Source organism: Trichechus manatus, unplaced genomic scaffold (assembly GCF_000243295.1).
Source record: "Trichechus manatus latirostris isolate Lorelei unplaced genomic scaffold, TriManLat1.0 scaffold00153, whole genome shotgun sequence".
NCBI lineage: Eukaryota > Metazoa > Chordata > Mammalia > Sirenia > Trichechidae > Trichechus > Trichechus manatus.
Window position 1 is genome coordinate 6,570,510 of NW_004444089.1, and position 21,267 is coordinate 6,591,776.

General features: G+C 43.5%; 1 protein-coding gene across 1 annotated transcript in view; it reads left to right on the forward strand.

The window, feature by feature from the left end:
- The window catches only part of NBEA (neurobeachin), a 685,423-nt gene that overhangs the window by 648,581 nt on the left and 15,575 nt on the right, over window positions 1-21,267 (forward strand). Inside the window, exons 48-52 of the mRNA XM_023740363.1 lie at window positions 9,672-9,761; window positions 12,397-12,589; window positions 14,385-14,456; window positions 16,381-16,536; window positions 17,450-17,620. Of these exons, the coding sequence (XP_023596131.1) occupies window positions 9,672-9,761; window positions 12,397-12,589; window positions 14,385-14,456; window positions 16,381-16,536; window positions 17,450-17,620 (682 nt within the window). The remainder of the gene's footprint in view (window positions 1-9,671; window positions 9,762-12,396; window positions 12,590-14,384; window positions 14,457-16,380; window positions 16,537-17,449; window positions 17,621-21,267) is intronic.

The following is a 21,267-nucleotide window of genomic DNA, read 5'->3' on the forward strand; positions in this document are numbered from 1 at the left end:
CGGTGGAACTGCCCCAGAGGGTTTCCTGACTCACAGTGACCTCGCGTTACACGGTAGAACTGCCCCAGAGGGTTTCCTGACTCACAGTGACCTCGCGTTACACAGTAGAACTGCCCCAGAGGGTTTCCTGACTCACAGTGACCTCGTGTTACGCGGTAGAACTGCCCCATTGGGTTTCTTTGGCTGTAATCTTTACAGAAGCAGATCACCATACCTTTCTCCCACGGAGCCTCCTGGGTGGGTTCGAACCACCGACCTTTCAGTTAGCAGCCGAGTGCTTAACCATTGCATCACCAGGCTCCTTAAAATATACAGTAAGTGCTCTTTAAATTTATCAAGAATCATTTTAGGAGCAAGAAGAATACGATCTGTAAAACTAAGAAGGGTATAGGCTCCAATGTATTAGTTATGTGTTTCCATCCACAGCAATAAGGCTTGCAGATTATTGAATAAAAGTTTCAGTATAGAAATTAGTATTGAGGAAATTAATGACACACATGTAATTTCGATTAGTGTATAAATCTTTGATTTAGGTTTATCTCTTCTCCTTGTAATTGCTGCGGTTCTCAGCTGGTCATCAACGGTCCAGCTTCTTCTAGAAAAGCATAAATAATGCAGCTAGTCAGAGTCTGGTGTATGTCGTTCATGGGAAATGTGCTTTTCCCATCTTTGTGTTATTTTTATTGTGTGGTGTCGAGAAGTGCTAATTATTGATTTTCAGAAATTAACAGCAAATGCTTTCACAAGCATCCGAAGTCATATTTTACTCAAGGGAAGAAGGGTGAAAATTACAGCCTGCTGTTTGCAGTAGAAATAGCTGGAAGGGGTTTCCTTATCTTCAGTTACATTACGCAGCGTAAATTAACCATTATTTGAAACATATTGCATGCTTCAGTTTGCTGAAGTAGACATTACTCAATCTAAGCACGCCAGTGTTTCAGTTAGATGTTTAGGACTCATTTTTAAAGGTTTTAAACATATTGATAATGGGCCTATTTAAAGCCATTTGAAGTCTCAATATCGTACATCTAAATAGTTGTTTCCCGTTTATGTCAAAATCAAGAAAGAGCAATTTGTTCTCCTGAATACATGAAATACTATTTTTAATCTAAAGTCAGTTTAGTGAAAGTATATGATTTCATTCTGTAATCTTTATACCTCCACCTTTGTGAGCCTTTGTCTCGATGTCCTTCCACATACCATACCAAGCAGACAGATTTCAGGAAATTTATTTTCATTATTATTTTCTTTCGGTGGCTAGGCTTTCCAAGAGAGCTTATTTTCTATGAGGAAGAAGGGTCACCACCTGGAATACTCCCCTCCCCCTCCTTCCCCACCTCTTTCCTTTTTACCTCGCTTCCTCTTCCTCTTCCTCCTCTTCTCTTCCCCCACCTCATGAATCAGCCAGTGCAGGGTCTACTGCAAACAAACCGATCCAACCAGGGGGAGTTTGGCAGAGATGTTGCTGTTGTTGTTAGGTGCCGTCCAGCCGGTTCCGACCCATAGTGACCCCGTGTACAACAGAACAGAACCCTGCCCAGTCCTGTGCCCTCCTCATGATCGTTGTTACGCTTGAGCCCATTGCTGCAGCCACTGTGTCAGTCCATCTCGTGGAGGGTCTTCCTCTTTTTCGCTGACCCTCTACTTTACCAAGCATGATGTCCTTCTCCAGGGACTGATCCCTCCTGATAACCTGAGTCCTCTACTTATGTGCTATTGAATGATCAATCCAAACATGAGCAGAGAACCAAAAACCTGGGAGAACCTCCAGAGATTATTTACCAAAGTTTTGCTTCCAGGTCGGTAAATCTCTGAATCATCTAGAAAAGAGTATTTCCGTTCTCTGCTTCAGGATTAACAAATACAGATGCAAAGAGACCCCAAGAAGCTTATAATAGTGTTCATCTCCCCGCCCCATGTACTCTAAACCCTCAGTGAAAAGGTCCGTTTCTTGGATGGAATCCTGTTTGGTCAGTCCTCCCCAGACATGAAACAGAAGCTTCACAGCATTTCTCTCACATGTCTTACCTGAACACCAATCCTGTGTGTGTCCGTTAGAGCCTCTACACATTCCCCTCTCACAGGGATCATGAAAAGAGTCTAATAATGGTCCTACTGACAGGAGGTAGAGGAGGATAAGGAGCCCTGGTGGCACAATGGCTAAGCGCTCGGCTGCTAACCAAAAGATTGGCAGTTCAAACCCACCCAATGGCTCCATGGGAGAGAGACCTGGCGATCTGCTCCCATAAAGATTACAACCTAGAAAACCCTATGGGGCAGTTCTGCTCTGGCAGGTGGGGTCACTGCAAGTGGGAACCAACAACAGCTTGGGCAGGATAGAGGGGGTGAGCAAGGGAAGGCGAAGCACCTGGAGGTGAGCATCTAGTTACCACCCCTAGGTCTGAGGGATCCAGGGGAGGGAGCCATGACCAGAACCTGGAAAGAGAAGTGGCCCCAGGGCAGCCATTGCCCACAGGGAGCTGTGGTGTAGGGAGGGGAAGGCAACCCAGCCACCGTCGAGCTGGCACCTGGCAAGGCAGGAACAGACAGTAAATGCCTCACCCTCTGTCCCTCCACCCTCCTGGCTCCTATCCTGGACTGTCTGGCTGCCCAGTGGGAAGCAGCTGTGGAGGCCAGGCTCTCGGGGACAAGGAAGGTGGTGTGATTTCTCTGGTTCATCCCTTCTCCAGGCTAAGCAGACACATTCACAGCATCCCAGGGAGGTTAGCCGCGCCCAGCGATGCACAGGGACACACTCTCCTCCCTGGCTTAACTCACACTGGTTTTTAGGTAGGAAGTGGAGTGAGCCCTCACCAGTGGCGGCAACCAGACTTGCCGAGAACACGTTCTGGATGGGACTTTCCTGCCCAGAGGGAGTGATTCTCGCCTTTCCACGGTGTCTGTTGAGTCTATTACGTGACGTCATCATTCTAATTCTTCACTCCGAGGCAGAGATAGGAATCAGCGGGGTTAGTCTCCCCTTTATTTTGGTGGTGGTTGTTGTGGGGTGCCATGGAGTTGATCCTGACTCATAGTGACCCTCTAGGACAGGGCAGAACTGCCCACAGGGTTTCCAAGTCTGTAATCTTTATGGGAGCACACTGCCATATCTTTCTCCCAAGGAACAGCTGACGAGTTTGAACAGCTGACCTTTCAGTTGGCAGCCGAGCGATTAACCATTGCTCCACCAGGGCTTCTTGTATTTTGTTTAGGTTTACACTTAAAAAAAGGAAAAAAGAGTGGAGGAGGGGAGAACTGAGTCAAGTAACTAAACAAATCAGAATCCCTTCCCTCAAATATTGTCTAACAGTCTGATAATTAAAGCAAATATGGTCTCTTTTTTTACTTGAGCTACCAAATATTTGCCTACGTATTCTAATAATTCCACTAGCATAGACTTGGCTGTGAGGCAGCTGATTGTTAAAACAAAAGGAAAAATATTTGCTCTTGTATTCTGTGGTTTCTGTGAAAAACTAGAAGCCGTTGAATGTAAACTAGCATTTTAATTTTTTATATAGTTTAATGTTTATAAAGCAAGACATAATAAAGTGCAGATATTATTTGCTTGATTTATTTTGCTCCTGTTTTTCCAGCATTAAAAAGTAATGCTTTGTATTATCTTGTTTTATTACAACAATAAACCAGAAACAAAAGCTTATCAGTTAAAACACATCTGCCATTAGGTAGTTTTTCCTTTTAGCATTTCGGAGTTCTCAAAATTCCACTGTGTTCTGTGTATTCTCTCCTGTTGGGTATAGAATTTGGTAGAATTGCAGGTGGAACAAAGGAGGATATAAATCACATGTATAATTTTTATTGTGTGTATAAATTGTATTTCCTAGTAAAAAAAAATGATCTCTACTTTCAGGTATTAAAATAAAAATACTATAAGTAAGAGCTGTACAGTGAGATACACACAATACTAAGGAAACTGTTTGAAAATCTTTTTCTGTGTTCCCAGAAACCACTTTGACTATTTATTTTTTCTGGAATTTTCTGAAAATTGTCAATGAATTGAACACTTTGTCACGGTCTCATATTTTGCATTGAGGGTGGTGTAAGCTGTAGTACTGCGTACAGTGTGTTTTTATTTTTTTGGGAAATGCCTTAAAAGCTTAAGCTGAGCCAGAAGAATGGATGAAATGGGTCCTTCCCTTCTTCACACTCGCTCTCGAGGGCCTGTAGGCCTGATGCCATCTCATCTTAAAGATCACATTAAATCACACTTACAAAAGACAAAGCAGAAGTTGTAAAGCTTCTCTGGGAGAAACGTGTATCCGAGTTAAATTTACCTGCATTGTAAAAAAACAACATGATCTTGTTACGTCTTAGTCAAAGTTTGCATCTGCCTTGAGCCAGAGGAGGTGGGTGGTAGGTAGCTTAGGAAGCACAGAGGAAGGAGGAACGCACAGTGCTCATCCCGTCAGCGGTTTCCTCCCTCTGGGGATGTTCTACAGCTTGTCCTGAGTCTTTGACCAGCCTTCGGAACTACTTGTTGCTGCATTTGCGTTGACCTTGGCTGTTGACCTTGGCTGTGAAGTCTTTCATGTTGTCAGGCCTGTGTAGGTACACATGCACACACAGCAGATCACTTCCTCTTCTGAGGATTTAATCCCAGGTATGTGTCCTTAAAAGGAGCCCTGGAGGCACACACAATGGCTAAGTGCTCTGCTGCTAATTGAAATGTCAGTGGTTCAGACCCACCAGCGGCTTCTCAGAAGAAAGACCTGGCCATCTGCTCGCCTAAAGATTAGAGCCTAGAAAACCCTACAGGGCAGTTCTACTCCATCACGTGGGGTCGCCATGAGTCAGAATTGGTTTGGCTTTGTTTTTCTTTTTTTAAATGTATCTTTGTTTCTTAGAGGAGGTAGAACTTTCCTGGGAGGGAAGGCAAGAAGGAAAAGAGACAATTGAGCAAGAGGCGCAGAGGGTGGAAGGAGTAGGGCGTCTGTCGCAGTGGATGGGGTCCGTGAGGTGCCCCTTCCCTGGGAGCTCCTGCAGGTTCTTCCCTCATTTGCTCCTCAGCTGGGCTTGTTGAGAATGAGAAAGAGGAAAGGCATCTGGATGAAGATGTGGTAATAATGATGTTTCTGATATGGCTCATGGACACCTAAATGAAGTAAGTTAAGATTTGGAAAGACTTCCTTCCCAACGTTTACTCTTTCACCGTGCACATCACACATGCGTGTGCTCCTGAATTTGGTGTTAGTTCCTCCCTTCTTCACTGGAAACGGCAGTAACACATACAGGGGTGTTGGTTTGGTTGTTAGATTTTTAAGACATTCACAAGCCGTGACGTGTGTGGGGCCCGAGAGGGGATAAACGAGTGAAAGTCTGCACGCACGGGTGGTGTCAGCTCAGCCACTAGGACTGGTGGTCGTGCCTTGGCCCCAGGTGAGGGCTGCCCGCAGGAGTGCTCATGGGGCACTCCAGGTCTCGCCTTCAAACCCAAAGACCAAACCCCTTGCCATCTGGTCGACCCCGTGTGACAGAGGAGAACTGCCCGGTAGGGTTTCCTAGGCTGTGATCTTCATGGGAGCGGACCACCAGGTCTTTCTCCCACCAGGTCAAACTTACTGTGTGAGATTCTGACATGGTAATGTCAGCTCAGACAGAACCTGTGTCTGTGAGCTCAGTGGAGCCCAGGGGATGCCTTGTGACCGCCAGCTGGACGTGTGCTCCTGGGACTTCCTGAGTGGTCATGAGCCATGTGGCTTGCCCAGAATCACAGCTGTCTGCAGCAGCACCTGGCACCTGGTATATGCTCAAGCCGTGGAGTGTTAGACTGGCTACAGCTAACACAGCATCCCTGACTCATGAGAACCGGGAATGTGTTGAATTGTTTTAAATGCCATTTCTGACAAGATAGAAAGAATCCACCTTATAATCAGGTTTAAGTAGGTTTTTTTTCTTTCTTTTTCTTCTTACTTGACACATTTGGAATTATTAAGGGAAAAGTTCTGTATGGCTAAAAATCTTGCCATGCTGTTGACTCACCAGTTCCTACTTGGCTGCTTACCTCAGCCTGTGTCCCTGATTCTGGACGCCTCTCCTCATGGCCCGGCACCCGCTTGTCCGCCTGCCCCCTGAATCTGACTATGTCACTTCCCCAGCCTCCACGGCCCCGTCGCCCTCTACCTGCTGTGAGCGCTGATGTACTGATTCCCTGACAGGGCTGAAAACTTCCTGAGGGCAGCTTGCTGTATGTTTTCATATCGCCTGGCATAGAGTAAAAGGAGCCCCAGTGGTACAGCAGTTAAGGGCTCAGCTGCCAACTGAAAGGTCAGCGATTTGAATCCACCAGCCACTCGCAGCAGAAAGATGTGGCAGTCAGCTTCTGTAAAGATTACACAGCCTTGGACACCCTATGGGGCAGTTCTAGTCTCTCCTGTAGGATTGCTGTGATTCAAAATCGACTCAATGGCACCAGGTTACAGCATGGAGTAAGCATTCAATAAATGTTTGTTAAATTAACTAATTGTTTAATGAATTGTTTTTGTAGTTTTGTTGTGTAAAGGTAAAGAACTCTGACATTTTCTCCACCACTGAGCTTTTTTTTTAATAGACTAGTTTCTCGTTTTACACAAATGCCCCCACCATTCTGTATTGCTGGAGCCCCTGTTGGGACCAAGTCACAGTCCTGACCCCTGAGATTCACACTGTGAGCAAACAGACATACATGAATAATTGTGTGTTAAATTCCATAACCAAGGGCAAACAAACCAAAACGCTGTGAGAATATGGAGACTATTCGTGATGACTCAGGGAGTTTGGGAAGAAGAGGCTTTAGAGCCCTGCTCAAGGTTAGCATTAGGGGAGCTTTTCTCCTTCACGTGGAGGGAATCGCTCTCAGGACAAGGACTGAATTGCCATGATTCCTAGCTTGCAGAATGAGTCCTGTGGATCACCGAGCACTCTCCCACCAAGGTGCCTATTTACTCAACATCGAAGCTTCCTAAGAGTTGGGGTGGACAGAAACCTCATTAGCACATGTTGGTAATGATAAATAAATCAGAGAGGGGACAGCTGTGCTTTTCTAAAATAAGAAAGACCTATACCAGTTTTCATCTGAGGATAAGGAAGTACTGGGAGGCAGGATTATAAAACAACTAACAGGTTGTTGTTGTCGGATGCCATCCAGCTGATTCCAACCCTTAGTGACACTATAGGACAGAGTAGAACTGCCCCATAGGGTTTCCTAGGCTGTAATCTTTATGGGAGCAGATCACCAGGTCTTTTCCCCTGCTGAGCAGCTGGTGGGTTCGAACTGCCGACCTTTCAGTTAGCAGCCAAGTGCGCAACCATTAGGGCTCCTTAACTGAAAGATAAATACTGCAATAAGAATCTTCTGGGTTCCTAAGCTATGTGATTGTCAATCACAAGGAAGAGTAATGAGTTTAGTCTTCCTGGAAATAAATGTTAAATGTAGGGACCTATGAAAGAGTGAGATGAATCACAACTCAGTATTTATCCTGATGCCAGTTGGGAGCCACTTCAAGTGTGTGTGTGTGTGTGTGTGTTTGTGTTTCCGAGACATGCCTCAGCCCAAAAAGGATCGGGGGCGGGGGGATCCACCGCAGAGAACTGTCCAGAACTTACGTCCGTTCCATAGCGTCTTCTAGTATAATTTTAATACTTCCCTTTCAGAAACCAAATTAAAGTTGAGCAAAGTGTGTTTGTTGATTCATCCCTTCTCTGGACAATTAAAAGGAGCTCTGGTGGTGTAGTGGTTAAGCACTCAGCTGCTAACTGAAAGATTGGCAGTTTGAACCCATCAGCCATCCAAAGGCGAAAGACTTGGTAATCTGTTCCCATAAAGATTACAGCCTTGGAAATCCTATGGGGCAGTTCAACTCTGTCCTGTAGGGTCGCTGAGTCAGAATTGACTTGACGGCAGTGGGTTATGGACATTTAATGGCTACCTACGGTGTCAAATGCCTTGTTCTAGAGATTAAATTGTGCTTAATCTTACCCCAGCCCCTGTCCTTTTGCTGGATGAGTGACACACAGGCGGTAATATCTATACTGTTACAGCAACGTTAGCGGCTTGTGATGCATTAAACTAGGTATTGGATATTTGCCGCTCAGGGCAGCTTTAACAACAAAATTACTGCTTCTTGTTGTTTCTTTCAAATAATTCCCAACAGTTTATGGTTAATAATGTGAACCTAACCAGAAATGGTCGCTTTTCCCTTTTATAATCTTAAATCTTGCACCAGGAAGGCAAAGTATGATGGTGTCTATGTGAGTACAGTTTAGCTAAATAGTCACATTTTGCATATGAGTGGACACCATGCAAATAAATGTGTACGTTAAAATTAGACAGCATTTAAAGAAACTTAATAATTCATTCCAAGGCCTCTGCAAATAAAAGAAGCAAAGCCCCATTTATGCAATTGCTGAAATATGGTGGATATGGATGCATTCATGTTTAACATTGCTAATAAATTTGAAAATTCACATTTTATTGATAAACGTTTTCTTGAAATGCCGTCTAGGGGACAGATGGTTAAATTTAGGCACTGCATAAATGGGAACTGTGGCTCAGGGTGTGACTAGTGGCGGCATCATGTGAAGGGCTCGCGACCACTAACCTGCACTCCGGAAGCACTCGGCAGTCGTTTTCGTATTTCACTTTTATGTGCAACCAAATTGCACACAATTTTAGGGAAAAAAATTAGCATGGTAACAGAGTCATGATCATAGTAAATATTGTGCTTCTCCTTGTTAACTTAAATTACATACTTCTGTTATTTCAGAAAAGTGTTTCTGTTAGTCTACCATAATATGTTGAAGTATTTTGCCTAGATGATTTTAAGTATAGAAAAAATATTTGTCTTTTATACAAATATCTCTTTGACACACACAATAATAAAGTATATATACAGCCTAAACTGTTTGCGGTCTAAAATTATTTTTTTTCGTTTGAAGCCATAAAATCTCATTAGTGGTTCCATCCGTCCAGGCGTTGAGGAAATATTGTCTAGTTCGGGATGCTTAAAGGATTCTTCCCTTTTAGGTTGGTTCTTTCTTGAATTTCAGAAAAATTATGACATACATGAATTCATACTTTTTAAATAACGTTGCAGGATTTGTCTTAAAATACCATAGTAAGCTGAAATATATTTTTGTAATCAAAGGTTTGCCATATTTAATTACTACACGAAAAAATCTTAGTGTCCTTTCTACTTATTGCCCTCTGAATTGATGATTCAGAGCATATGCTTTTCTGGATTTTATTTTGTATCATTGGTGGGCTTTATGTCTCGTTCTGTTTTCCCACTAAGATTCCAGAAGCTTATTTCGTTAGAGCCCCTCATACTTTCCTTCTTACAAAGGACTTCGTTAAGGTGCACACGGTGTGTGGTATTTGGTGTTCTCTTTGGCCTTTAGCTGCGTGTGTGTACTCATGGGTTAATATCCCCACATTTAATCCCAGCTTCTGGAAATGACAATCGTCACTTGGTTAATGAAAGCATGTTTGGAAGAGAGGCAAAGCTTGTCTACAAAATACTAACACTTGGATAGTTCTGCACCCTGAGAGAAGGGCACCCTGAATTTTCTGGACTCTTTTCACGGCTGACTTGGGATACACTTGCATTGTCAAAGAGTGTGTTGACCTATCTCTCTGATGTGTATTGATTGTGACAATCACTCGCCTTGCCCTGCAGGCCATGGAGGCACAGATCCAGAACTTTGGACAGACACCATCTCAGCTGCTTATCGAGCCACATCCGCCTCGGAGCTCCGCCATGCACCTGGTGAGACATATCAGCTTGCTGAGGTGTTTTTCTTTCCTGTGGATCTGAGTATAGACTGAATAAAATGGCTGCTTTAGCAGCATCCTTCAGGCATCTCAATGTATTGGTTAATGCTTCAGCCTAGGTATACGCTGATACCTCAGGGGGAAACAGAGAGCGGAGTGCAGCTCTCGAAGTCCTAGATGAGCTAGCCCAGTTCTGGGTTAACAAAAATAACTGTCTTCTCTGCCTGAGTTTGCCTGTACATAAAGTCACTCATACACATACGGGCAAGCAGACACACACCATACCAAAGTGAGATTGTTGTGTGTGTCGTCAACTCGATTCCAACTCATAGCGACCCTAAAGGACAGCGCAGAACTGCCCCATAGGGTTTCGAAGGCTGTAACCTTTATGGAAGCTGACTGCCTCATCTTTCTCCTACAGAGCGGCTGGTGGGTTCGAACAAGCGAGCGCTTAACCAGGGCTCCTTCCTAAAGTGAGATTAGATTTGTAAATTACAATGAAAAATCTAAGCACTGCATGAAATTGCCAAACTTAACCTTTTTGGCAAGAGTTGATTTTAAGGCAAGGAAAGAATAGAAAAGTCATTTCCAGTCACTGGCAGAGAAGCAGACAAGAAGGTGGTGGAGAGCAAGGGCTCCAGAGCCAGGTCTGAGTCATATACCGTCTCTGCCACCTAACTAGTGAGTGATCTGGCCAAGGTGACCTCTACGTTCCAACATCTGTGAAATGGGCCAAAAAACATCACCTCCGGCTGAGAATTTAATGGCCTCCCGCTGTATCCCACTTAGCACAGAGTCCACATATACTGGGGCTCGAGATGCTGGCTGATGTCACCATCATCAGCGCTAGCTACTTCACGGAAGACTTTCATTCTGATTTTGCAAGGGAAAAAGCAATATTTCTGAAATTCTGAGTTTTCAAAGTTTGTTTCCATGAGAAAACAGTCCTTTTTCAACATATTAGCAAATAGTAATTATGTCCTTTTTAAATAATTTGAGAAGGTGAATGCTTTCTGAGAAAGATCTTTAGAATTTATGTTTTAAACTGTGATTTTTTTTTTCCCCACTATATTCTACTCGTTCTTGTTAGGTGCCGTGGAGTTGATTCTGACTCAGAGTGACCTCATTTGACAGAGTGGAGCTGCCCCATAGGGTTTCCTAGACTGAAATCGTTACGGAAGCAGATTGCCAGGTCTTTCTCCCGTGGAGCAGCTGGTGGCTTCCAACCGCTGACCTTTCAGTTAGCAGCCAAGCGCTTAAGCACTGCCCCACCAAGGCTTCTATATTTTTCTTAGGAAAAGCTAAAATGGCGTTTACAAGTACCAGAACGGTGAGCGGATTTTCCTAGAGAGTTACCAAGGCGGGAAGTAGCTCTGGAATAGCATCCATAATGTGTGTAAACAAACGATAAGCTCTTGCTTTGTGACGAAAGCAGTGTCCGTAGCTTTGACTTATTCTATCAGTTTCTCAACAATTTTATGTCGAGCCCCTTGTGTGTGTCAGGTGTGCTGCCAGGAGCGAGTTCATCCCCCACACGGTCAGGAGTCGAAGCTAGTGAAACCAGTGCACAGAGACGGTGTTGGTTTCAGTCGTTTGTTTCCTTTCTGCAAAAGCTCAAGCAAACCGTTTCAGCCCCAGGGCCAGGTGCTAATGAACTGTTTTTCCTCAGCTGGGGCCTTTTGCATGACAAAACACAGGTCTGCAAGAGGCATGCTGCCCCCTTACAAGCCCCTCGTCACAGAGCAGACGTGGAAAGTCAAGGCCTCTGAGCCACAAGACTTGAAATGAAGCATTTTTAATATGGTCTTCAGGAAAAACATCAAGCTTCCTTTTATGACTGATTTGGTAGAAGAGTTTTATTCCCAGGCTGGCTTTCTCTGCTTAGTAATAATAATAATACTAATAAAAATACTTATCCCGGAGAAATGCCCAGTCAGAATTCATTAATTTCCTAGGGGAAATTGTTAGAGACTAAACTGGCATGGACTCGTTCAGAAAGAAAATTTAAGCTTTCTAGGTTCACATGACAGAATTCATATATACAGCAAATAATTACAAAGCGTGAATGAAGGCTAAGTCACGGTTACTTCCAGCAACCCTCTTTTATGTTTTTCATGTTGCAGTATTTACAGTGTCTTATAGTACTCATAAGGAGCCCTGGTGGCACAGTGGTTAAGAGCTCGGCTGCTAACCAGAAATGTCGGTGGTTCGAGCCCACCAGCCTCTCTGCAGGAGAAAGATGTGGCAGTCTGCTTCCGTAAAGATTAAACCAAAAAACCAAACCCCTTGCCATCAAGTCGATTCTGACTCATAGCAACCCTATGACTCGGAAACCTACGGGGCAGTTCTGCTTTGTCACATAGGGTCATATAGGGTCGCTGTGAGTTGGAATCAACTCAAAGGCAACAGGGTTTTTTCGGTTACAGGACTTACGAGGAGCCCTGGTGGTGCCAGTAGGTTGGCGGTTCAAACCCACCCGTGGGCTCCACGGGAAGAGAGAGCCGGTGATCTGCTCCCACGCTCCGCGCGTGTCCGCGTAGCCTAGTCTGCTTTAACCTGACTGCCCAGGCCTCTCACTAACTGCGTTCTCCCTTTGTTTCCTTCTGCCCTCTTCCCTTTCTACTCAACAGTGTTTCCTTCCACAGAGCCCACTCATGTTCAAAGACCAGATGCAGCAGGATGTGATAATGGTGCTGAAGTTCCCCTCCAACTCTCCCGTGACCCACGTGGCAGCCAACACGCTCCCCCACCTCACCATCCCCGCGGTGGTGACGGTGACCTGCAGCAGGCTGTTTGCAGTCAACAGATGGCACAACACAGTGGGTACGTGTGCCAAGCAACCTGTTTACTAAATATCCCTAAACCTGCGGTTAAGGCATGTTTGGTGAGGGTCAGCTAGTACGCTGAATTGTCTACAAAAACCCACAGAGTGAGTAATCGGCAACTAAACTAAACGACTCTTACCTGTCTTAGTCACTGCTGTATCGTAGTGTCTCTCGGAGTGTTGGGCTAATAGTTAAGTATTTGATACGTTGAAGCAGTTCTGCAAATAATCCAGGTCCTCGTCTCCCACTCCACCTGTCCCACCGGCCGTATTAAACCAAAGTGGGAGTCCTTGGTGACGCAGATTGTTAAGAGCTCTACTACTAATCGAAAAATTGGCAGTTCAAACCCCCCTCAGAGGCTCCTTGAAAGACAGGCCTGGCGATCTGCTTCCGAAAGGTCACAGCCTTGAAAACCCTACAGAGCAGTTCTACTCTGCGCACGTGGGGTCGCCATGGGTCAGAGTCGATTCAACAGCAATTAACAACGTACCAAAGTGAGTTGGAAGAACCTGGATTTTCCCTAACGATGGTTCCAAATGCCTCTTTCTTCCACATCATTAATTTATTTAGCAAATATTTGACTGGCTACGCAGCGTCAAACAGCGCTGAGCAGAGGGAATATAGCAGCAAACAAGGCACACTTCGTCTCCACCCTCGTGCAGCTTAGAGCCTTCAAGCAAAGGCAACATCTAAGTTGTTCCGTGATTTCACAGGTGTGTTCCCAAAACGCATTCCTGAATGTTCCAGGCAGTACATCTTGAGGTGATACAGAGCTGCTGCAGAAGCTTAGACATAGTGATACTTATTTAACCAGGGCAGATAGGACGCGACCGGATGATTTAGATGGTCCAGTTCATCACTTAAGATCTGGCTGGAAGCCCTCCTGGACACCCCCTGTAGCCAGGACTGAACAGATACGTCACGGCAGATTAACCTGAATCTTCCTGCCTACTGACTTCTAAGAGCTCGGAAAAATGCAGTGATTTACGCCATAGCTTTATCTGCCAAGAGTTTCTAAACGTACCTGTTTGTTGTTACTGATGATGTTATCGGCCTGAGGTAGAACGGCTTCCATTCAACCAGAAGTGTGCAGCCAGCAAACATCGTAAGAAAAGTTACGATTTTTCTTATTCACAGGAGACTCAGCCTTTAGAACTCTGTTGCGTTGAAAGAAAACTGTAAAAGACTACATTTTTCCTTAAAATGGTTCAAAAGTATTATGTATATTATATAATCACATTCAGGAAAAATCCTGACTGACGAACTCAGCCAAGCCCTAACCATTAATCCTCTGAAGCAGCTTCTGCTGAGGGGACGGTTACAGGTGTGGCCCAGTTTTATCCTTCATTTTATTGATAATCAGTGGAGACAAGGCCCCCTTGGCCCGTCTCCCCTCAGCTCTGCCCCAGGGGAGCCCCTGCTCACACCCTGTCCCACCGCAGCCTCTCCTTAGGTTTCAGCCCAATTGTTTGCCCAGTAATGGCCTAGCTCTCTGCTGGGTCCACAGACGATAGGATCTTTTCTTTCGTCCGGCTCTTTGGGGTTGTCACAGTGGGACCAGCACTCTTCCCAGCTTTCTGCATCTTAAGTGGAAGCCAGAAGTCCCCATTATGAAGATTTGTTTTAAAGCTGTCTACAAAGACATGTAGTATGACTGAATCATTCTTAGAATAATTTACCCAAAAAATTTTTAAGCAAATACGCATTTTGTGCAGTCTTTGTAAAGCACCGCTGATAGGGAATTTCCGCCTCTCTGGGAATTTCACGGAGCTTTTCTCCTCCTGTGTCCTCAGGCCTCAGAGGAGCCCCAGGATACTCCTTGGATCAAGCCCATCACCTGCCCATTGAAATGGACCCATTAATAGGTACGTTAACAGCAGAAACACGTACTTCATGGATTTTGACCGTCCACAGGTTCATATGTGGTTATTCTTCACAAAAGAGACTTGAATATTTTTTCTGCCATAAAATTAACGTGCAAGTAGCATCAGATTACCCTCCAGGAACTGTGCAAATCATTATATGTTATCTAAGAACTTGCTGGTATGAAAGCAATTATCTGTGGGACTTTCGTGGTATTTTAGGGGATCATTTAAGTTGGTTGTTCTAAGCAAGGCAGAGAATTCCAAACTGTCCTCCCTTTCAGCCTAAAATATTCTTGAACAATTCTATATTATTTAAAATATAAGGATTCAAAGAGATTGTTAAAGATAAGGGAACGTGACCCATCAAATGTCTTCGTTTGTGAAACTAATACTGAAGAACATCTTTTCTCGAAGCCTCCCTTCAGTAGGCCTAAAACATCTTTTTAAATTAAAGGTTTCATGTGAATTGCAAACTCATGACCTGTGACTCTTTGCAGCAGATATTCAGAATATTTTACTGGACACAAAACTCACTCAGACATTTGTTAGCCATCATGATCCTGAGCAAGCTCCAGAGTCTTTCTAGTCTTCATTTAAGGTCTTCGAGATGGTTTATAGTGATGCTTATTGTACCTATTTCATGGGATTATCTAGAGAATTAAGCTAGAAAAAATAACTGAAAATGCTATGGAAAATTATTAAGCCGTATACAAACATATGGTGTTTTATTAGATTAATTCACCCTTTGTGTGGACACAGAAATGAGATTAGATAGAGCCATTTAAGTTAGTACTTATACCCCTACACAAAATTGTATCAAATATTTTTGGGAGAATGTAAGGTTAGGATCAGGCATGTTTTTAGATATAGTCTACCTATTCCTCTGTCAGACAGACACGGACAATGTCTTACTTATATAGCTAGTGTGTGACCCTGGAAAATTAATATTTACATTCTGATTATTGAAGGGTGATTCTGTGGTTGTTGAGTGACCCGGGACCTTTTCTTTTTCTCTTTCCTTGCTACCTTTTCTTTGGTGTGATTTCTTCACTGTTTGCCTTCTCTAGTAATTATTTTTAGGGGTTGGTAGGCATCTACAGGTGGTAGCACTTGGATGGAAATGGTGTCAGAGTGAGATGATACTCTCCCGCATCTGCGTACCGGGGATCAGGGTTTCTGTTTAAGAATTCAGCCCAGGGAGTTAGCCTGGGAGGACAGAGTAGAGGAAGGGGCAGGCTGGCATGAAGACAGGCACCTGGGAAATCAGAGTCAGTCCCAGGGCTACAGGCTGATCCTCAGCCTGTCTCCTTCCTACCCAATCCGTCTCCCATCTCCTCCCCTGCCAGCCCATTCTGGAAGGCCTTCTGTCTGTTGACAATCCAGGTCTCTAAAGCTGCTGACCTAAAGCTCCCTGTGGGGCTGCCCACATAAAAACAACACCCCCCACTGGAATCTCTCCTCTCTGTACATGAATTGTAAATGCCATCAGGCAATGACAGATTGGGGCAAATAGTAAGAAATGTTTTCCTTAGACAGCGTTCTTCATACGGTATTTATTCCTATTTGGTTGTTCTCGGATACTAAAGAGCTTGTGCGTATAAACATCTGTAGAAGTAAATGCATTTAAATATTTGTATTATGTTTTAAATCCATTGTCATGAACTCCTCATACTGTTTTTCTTTTTGGGTGGAGGAAGAACTTCAATTTCTGGCATGATTTTTAAATATGTAATATGATTCAGAAATAATCACTAGTACTAAAAAAATATTCCTCAAGGGGAAATGTTAAAATCTGAAGAATCATATAGTCTTAAAAGCCTGTTTATAGATAAATGAAGCATAAATGTATCCTTTTCCTTCTATAAAATGCTCAGTGATACTGGTGGAACCTTCCTTTAAGCTCCTTTTTTCTACTTATTTTTAGCCAATAACTCTGGTGTGAACAAGCGGCAGATCACAGACCTGGTTGATCAGAGCATACAAATCAACGCGCACTGTTTTGTGGTTACAGCAGATAATCGCTATGTTCTTATATGTGGATTCTGGGACAAGAGCTTCAGAGTTTATTCTACAGAGACAGGTAACCGTAATTATGAAACACCTATTCTCTTAAAAGTGACCGTCGTTGTTGTTATGTGCGGTTGAGTCGGTTCCGGCTCATAGCAACCCTACAGGACGGAGTAGAACTGCCCCCGTAGGGTTTCCAAGGAGCAGCTAGTAGATTCAAACTGCAGACCTTTTGGTTAGCAGCCAAGTTCTTAACCATTGCACCACCAGGGCGCCAGAGTGACTGTAGTCACACCTAAAGCTCGATACGAACCTGTACCTAATAGTGTGCACATGTTCATCATTTGTCAACCTGAGGGGCCGAGATTCAGATTAAATGTCCGCCCTGTAAGCTTGTTAACTAATGGTAGCTCCATCCATTCTGAACCTTGGCTTGAGCCCTCAGCTCATCGGACAAAGGGCGTCATGGCATCTTCCCAAATTCAATTCAAATCAAAGACATTAGACCTCCGTTTGGTTCATCAGTCCCAGGCCCTGAAGAAAAAAATTCATGATTGTGTTAGTTTGTAAGATCCTTTAAAATTCCAAGTGACATCCTTGTATCAGATTTTTTACATAGTATTTTATTGTGTTTTCAGTGTTTTCAGTGAAGGTTTACACAGCAGTTGAGGTTCCCACTCAACAATTCCTGTGCAAGTTGTTCAGTGACATTGGTTCCGTTCTTCACAGTGTGTGAGCGTTCTCATCGTTTCTGCTCTATTTGTTCCATTTCCATTAATCTAGTTTCCCTGCCCCCTTACATTCTCATCTTTGCTGTAGAGTAATTGTTGACTCCTTGTATCAGTTTTTAGAGGCAATGCAAGAAAGTATCTGTAGCTAGATTTGTGTTACCCTATAAGTTGGTGAATCTAGTAAAATAATGTTACACTTATTACCGTTGAAAGAAAACCAGTCCTTGAAGTAAACCTGCCACTTCTGTATTCCAGGGAAATTAACCCAGATTGTCTTTGGCCACTGGGATGTGGTCACGTGCTTGGCCAGGTCTGAGTCCTACATCGGTGGGGACTGCTACATCGTGTCCGGGTCTCGAGACGCCACCCTGCTTCTCTGGTACTGGAGTGGGCGCCATCACATCATTGGAGACAACCCCAACAGCAGTGAGTGTCTGTCTGGAATTGTCCTACCAGGTTGTGTTATTGATGTTGCGAGGCGCCGTCAGGTCGGCTCTGACTCACGGCAACCGCGTGTACGACAGAAGGAAACGTTACCCGGCCCTGCGCCGTCCTCACAGTCGTTGTTACGCTTGAGCCCGTTGTTGCAGCCACTGCGTCATCCATCTCCTTGAGGGGCTTGCTCTTTTTCAGTGACCCTCTACAAACACACTATACATTTGCGTAAATATATTTTGCCGTTTTTATTTTTTTCAAATAGTTTTTCCTGGGGAGTATTAAGGATTTTATAATACTGAAAGCTTCAGTGGCAACATCTTTATTGGAATGTAGCTGTGTTCAAAGTGTAAAAAGGGACAACTGTTCTAACCCTCCCGGGCCCCCTCACACTGCCCTTGCCCAATCTCCAGACATCCCCGTCCCTCAGAAATGTCATTCAGAGTTCATTAAGCCTCGTGTGATTTCTCTCAGCTGAATTGTCACCTGTGTCTCTGCGCTTCCACGGGTCTCGTTGGTGCCTCAGTCAGGGCACTGCCTGCTTCCCACCACGGAGTACACAAATGCCTGTGTATTCATTTAACAATTCCTGAGTACCCCGCCCTTCACATTAGGCATTGGGGCTGCACGCTGAACAAGTTTCCTTGCTTGGGTTGGTTCCTAGCTGCTTTCTATCCACCCGCACTCCCTCAGGAGATCCTGTGGGGAAGAGAGGGGACTCCCTGGTTACAAAAGTAAATAAATAAATGGGGAAACACTCTAAGCTCTAACTCTCTAAGCTCTAAGAGCCTTACACAAAAAAGCTTGTTTAACATTTGTTTAACCCGAAGTTTTTCAAACTGACTTTTTCCATGGAGCCTTTTGTTCACATAAGAGCAATCCCTGCCCCTTGGAGCTGTTCTGAAGGAGGTCGAGATTTCTCTCATCTAATCTGCAGCGTCTGGTTCCTGGCACACTGTACTGTACAGCGTGAAGAACCAGCTGAGAGATTGCCTAGAAATAATTACTGGTTTAATTACCAAGCTTTCAGCAGTTCAGATGCAGGTACTGCCTGTAAAATACAGAATAGTTTCTATAAAGTGTTCATAATGGCAAGTATCTGCACCTGGCTTATTCTAATTGTAATTCCTGCATGGGTCACGCTAAAACAGCATTCCAAAATCAACCAACACACGGGTTTTGGAAATACTTACGACACAACAGAGCTGAGGATTTCCCAGGTCTCTGTGTCTCTGCAACCGACATGTTGGACGGGTAGATGAGAAGTCTGCAGGATACCGCGTTCCCGCAGCGTGACTGGAGACGGCTGTGCGCACCCCTCTGCAGTCTGGTCCGTTCCTGCCTGCGAGAGAGCTGGGGATGGGAAATGAAATGTCCAATCCCTCACCCAACTTTATAGTTTTCACAGGAACACTGCATAAATAGGAGCAAAGATTCCGTCACAGCAGAGAATATAGAAATATATATACAGTAAAACCTGTGAGAGCTGAAATTCAACTGGCCTGCCTTGTTTTTCTAAGTCTCGAAAACGTTCCACCTTTCACTCATTTTAGTGGAAAATATTTGAGTTTCCTTCTCTGACAGGTTTCCACCTTACACAGGTTCCAGTTTTCACGAGTTTTACTGTATGTGTGTTTAAGAAGATGGTGGGAACTTGACCTCTCTGAGGTTAAGCAGGGTCTCATTCTTGTTGCCCATAGCCAGAACAGTGAATGCAGAAACTCAAAGTATGTCAGAAAGTATATGTCTCTTGGTGTAAAAATTGAACGAAAGAAAGAGTGTGTATTATACACTTAATTCTTTACTCTAAATTGTGAACTAAGATACGGTATTGAATTGAGGAAAAAAATACTCAGTGTTACTTGATTGCCAACCAATCCAAATAGTTAGCTACCAAATCTACATTATTAATGAACATCATACTCTAAATATTAATGCATTAACCTCACTTACTCTTTCTTTAACCATGTCATTTAAACAAAAACTTCATTTTTAACAGGACTCTAGTGTATGTTTGTATACATACTGCATTTTTACCCAAATAACGTGCGCCTTCTATGTTTCTTTGCCAATCTCACGCTCCCTCCTGAGGTATTTTCATAAGTGCCACTATGCCAGTTTTTTTTTTACATAGTGCTGTAAAAATAATAGCATAATAATATCTCCAGGGGACGGAGGGCACGGTTGTCAAACAAACGTAGACAGCGTGCTATTTGCATAAAAATTCTGTAGAACATTCAATCTACCAGTGATGGCTTTATTATTCTCAAGCGTGGCACGTTATCACAAACATTTCATCTAAATGTATCGTCACATATTTCCAAATTTTCTGTGCTTCCATAGCAAAGTAGCATTTCTTAGAAAACTTTTAATTAATTAGTAGGTCTGTGTAGTATCTTTCATATACATTGATAAAAATTAGAAGTATTAGATAGAAAAATTTAAAAAATAAACAGAATAAAGCTTTAAATCCAATTAGCAGCATCTTCAAGGTGAAGCTTAGAAATGATTCAAATGATCTTTCCAAAAATGGATTGATTCCTTAAAAGTGCTACCTGTAGCAGAGACAAGGTGTTTTATATAGTGTGCCTCTCTGAGGTAGAGAATCCAAAAGAAGAACGTTAATATATAGTAATTATGTTAGGGAGGAACCCTGGTGGTGCGCTCGTTAAGTGGTCGGCTGCTAACCAGAAGATCAGCAGTTCGAACCCACCCAGTGGCTCTGGGGGAGAAAGACCTGGTGATCTGCTCCCGTAAAGATTAAAACCAAAAACCCATTGCCACTAAGTCAGTTCTGACTCATAAAGACCCCATAGGACAGAGTAGAATTGCCCCACAGGGTTTCCATTGCTGTAATCTTTACAGAAACAGACTGCCACATATTTCTTCCACGGAACGGCTGGTGGGTTCGAATCACTGACCTTTCAGTTATCAGCCGAACACTTTTTTAATGATCTTTTAAATCAAAAGATGATTGATTATTGATTGTAGCTTGTTCCATCCATTAGCAAGAAAAGTTAAATATAGTAATGTCTAGAGCATTTAAAATTCCTTACAACAGGAGTTATGTAAATACAAAATGTTCCTACTAATCTCTATTTAATAACAAAATTGCAAATGTTACTTTTGTTAAATGCTGTATTTTATTTAAGCTTTAAATAAGGACAAGATTATCCTTTAGAAATAATGACAATGTTATCAATGCATATTTTGCAGTATTGCCTCCGTTTTATAGGAATTTTGGAGGGGGTCCAAAAACTGCTATCATTGCTATAAACCTGAACCAACTCCATAAAATCTACCCTTTCGAGATTTTATTGGGCACTTTCTCTGGGCACAATGCTCTTTAGATAAAATGCTGTTTTAGAATAAACCAAAGTATTAATCAAGCCACAAATACGGGTTGAATGCTTCTGTGTGCCTCTGTCGGGTGCCGACTGTGTGCCTGTACTGAGTGCCGACTGTGTGCCTGGCTCTCCTAGCAGCTGGCATGCTGGGTAGTCCCAGTCCCTGAGTCTGTGGACTTTACAAGAATCTATGTTATAATGACCTGCATGGGCGTGCTCAGTACACTGAGTGCTTTTAGTACCTGACTCATGAATTGCTCTCAGGTAATATCCAGTATCATAAATACTTTA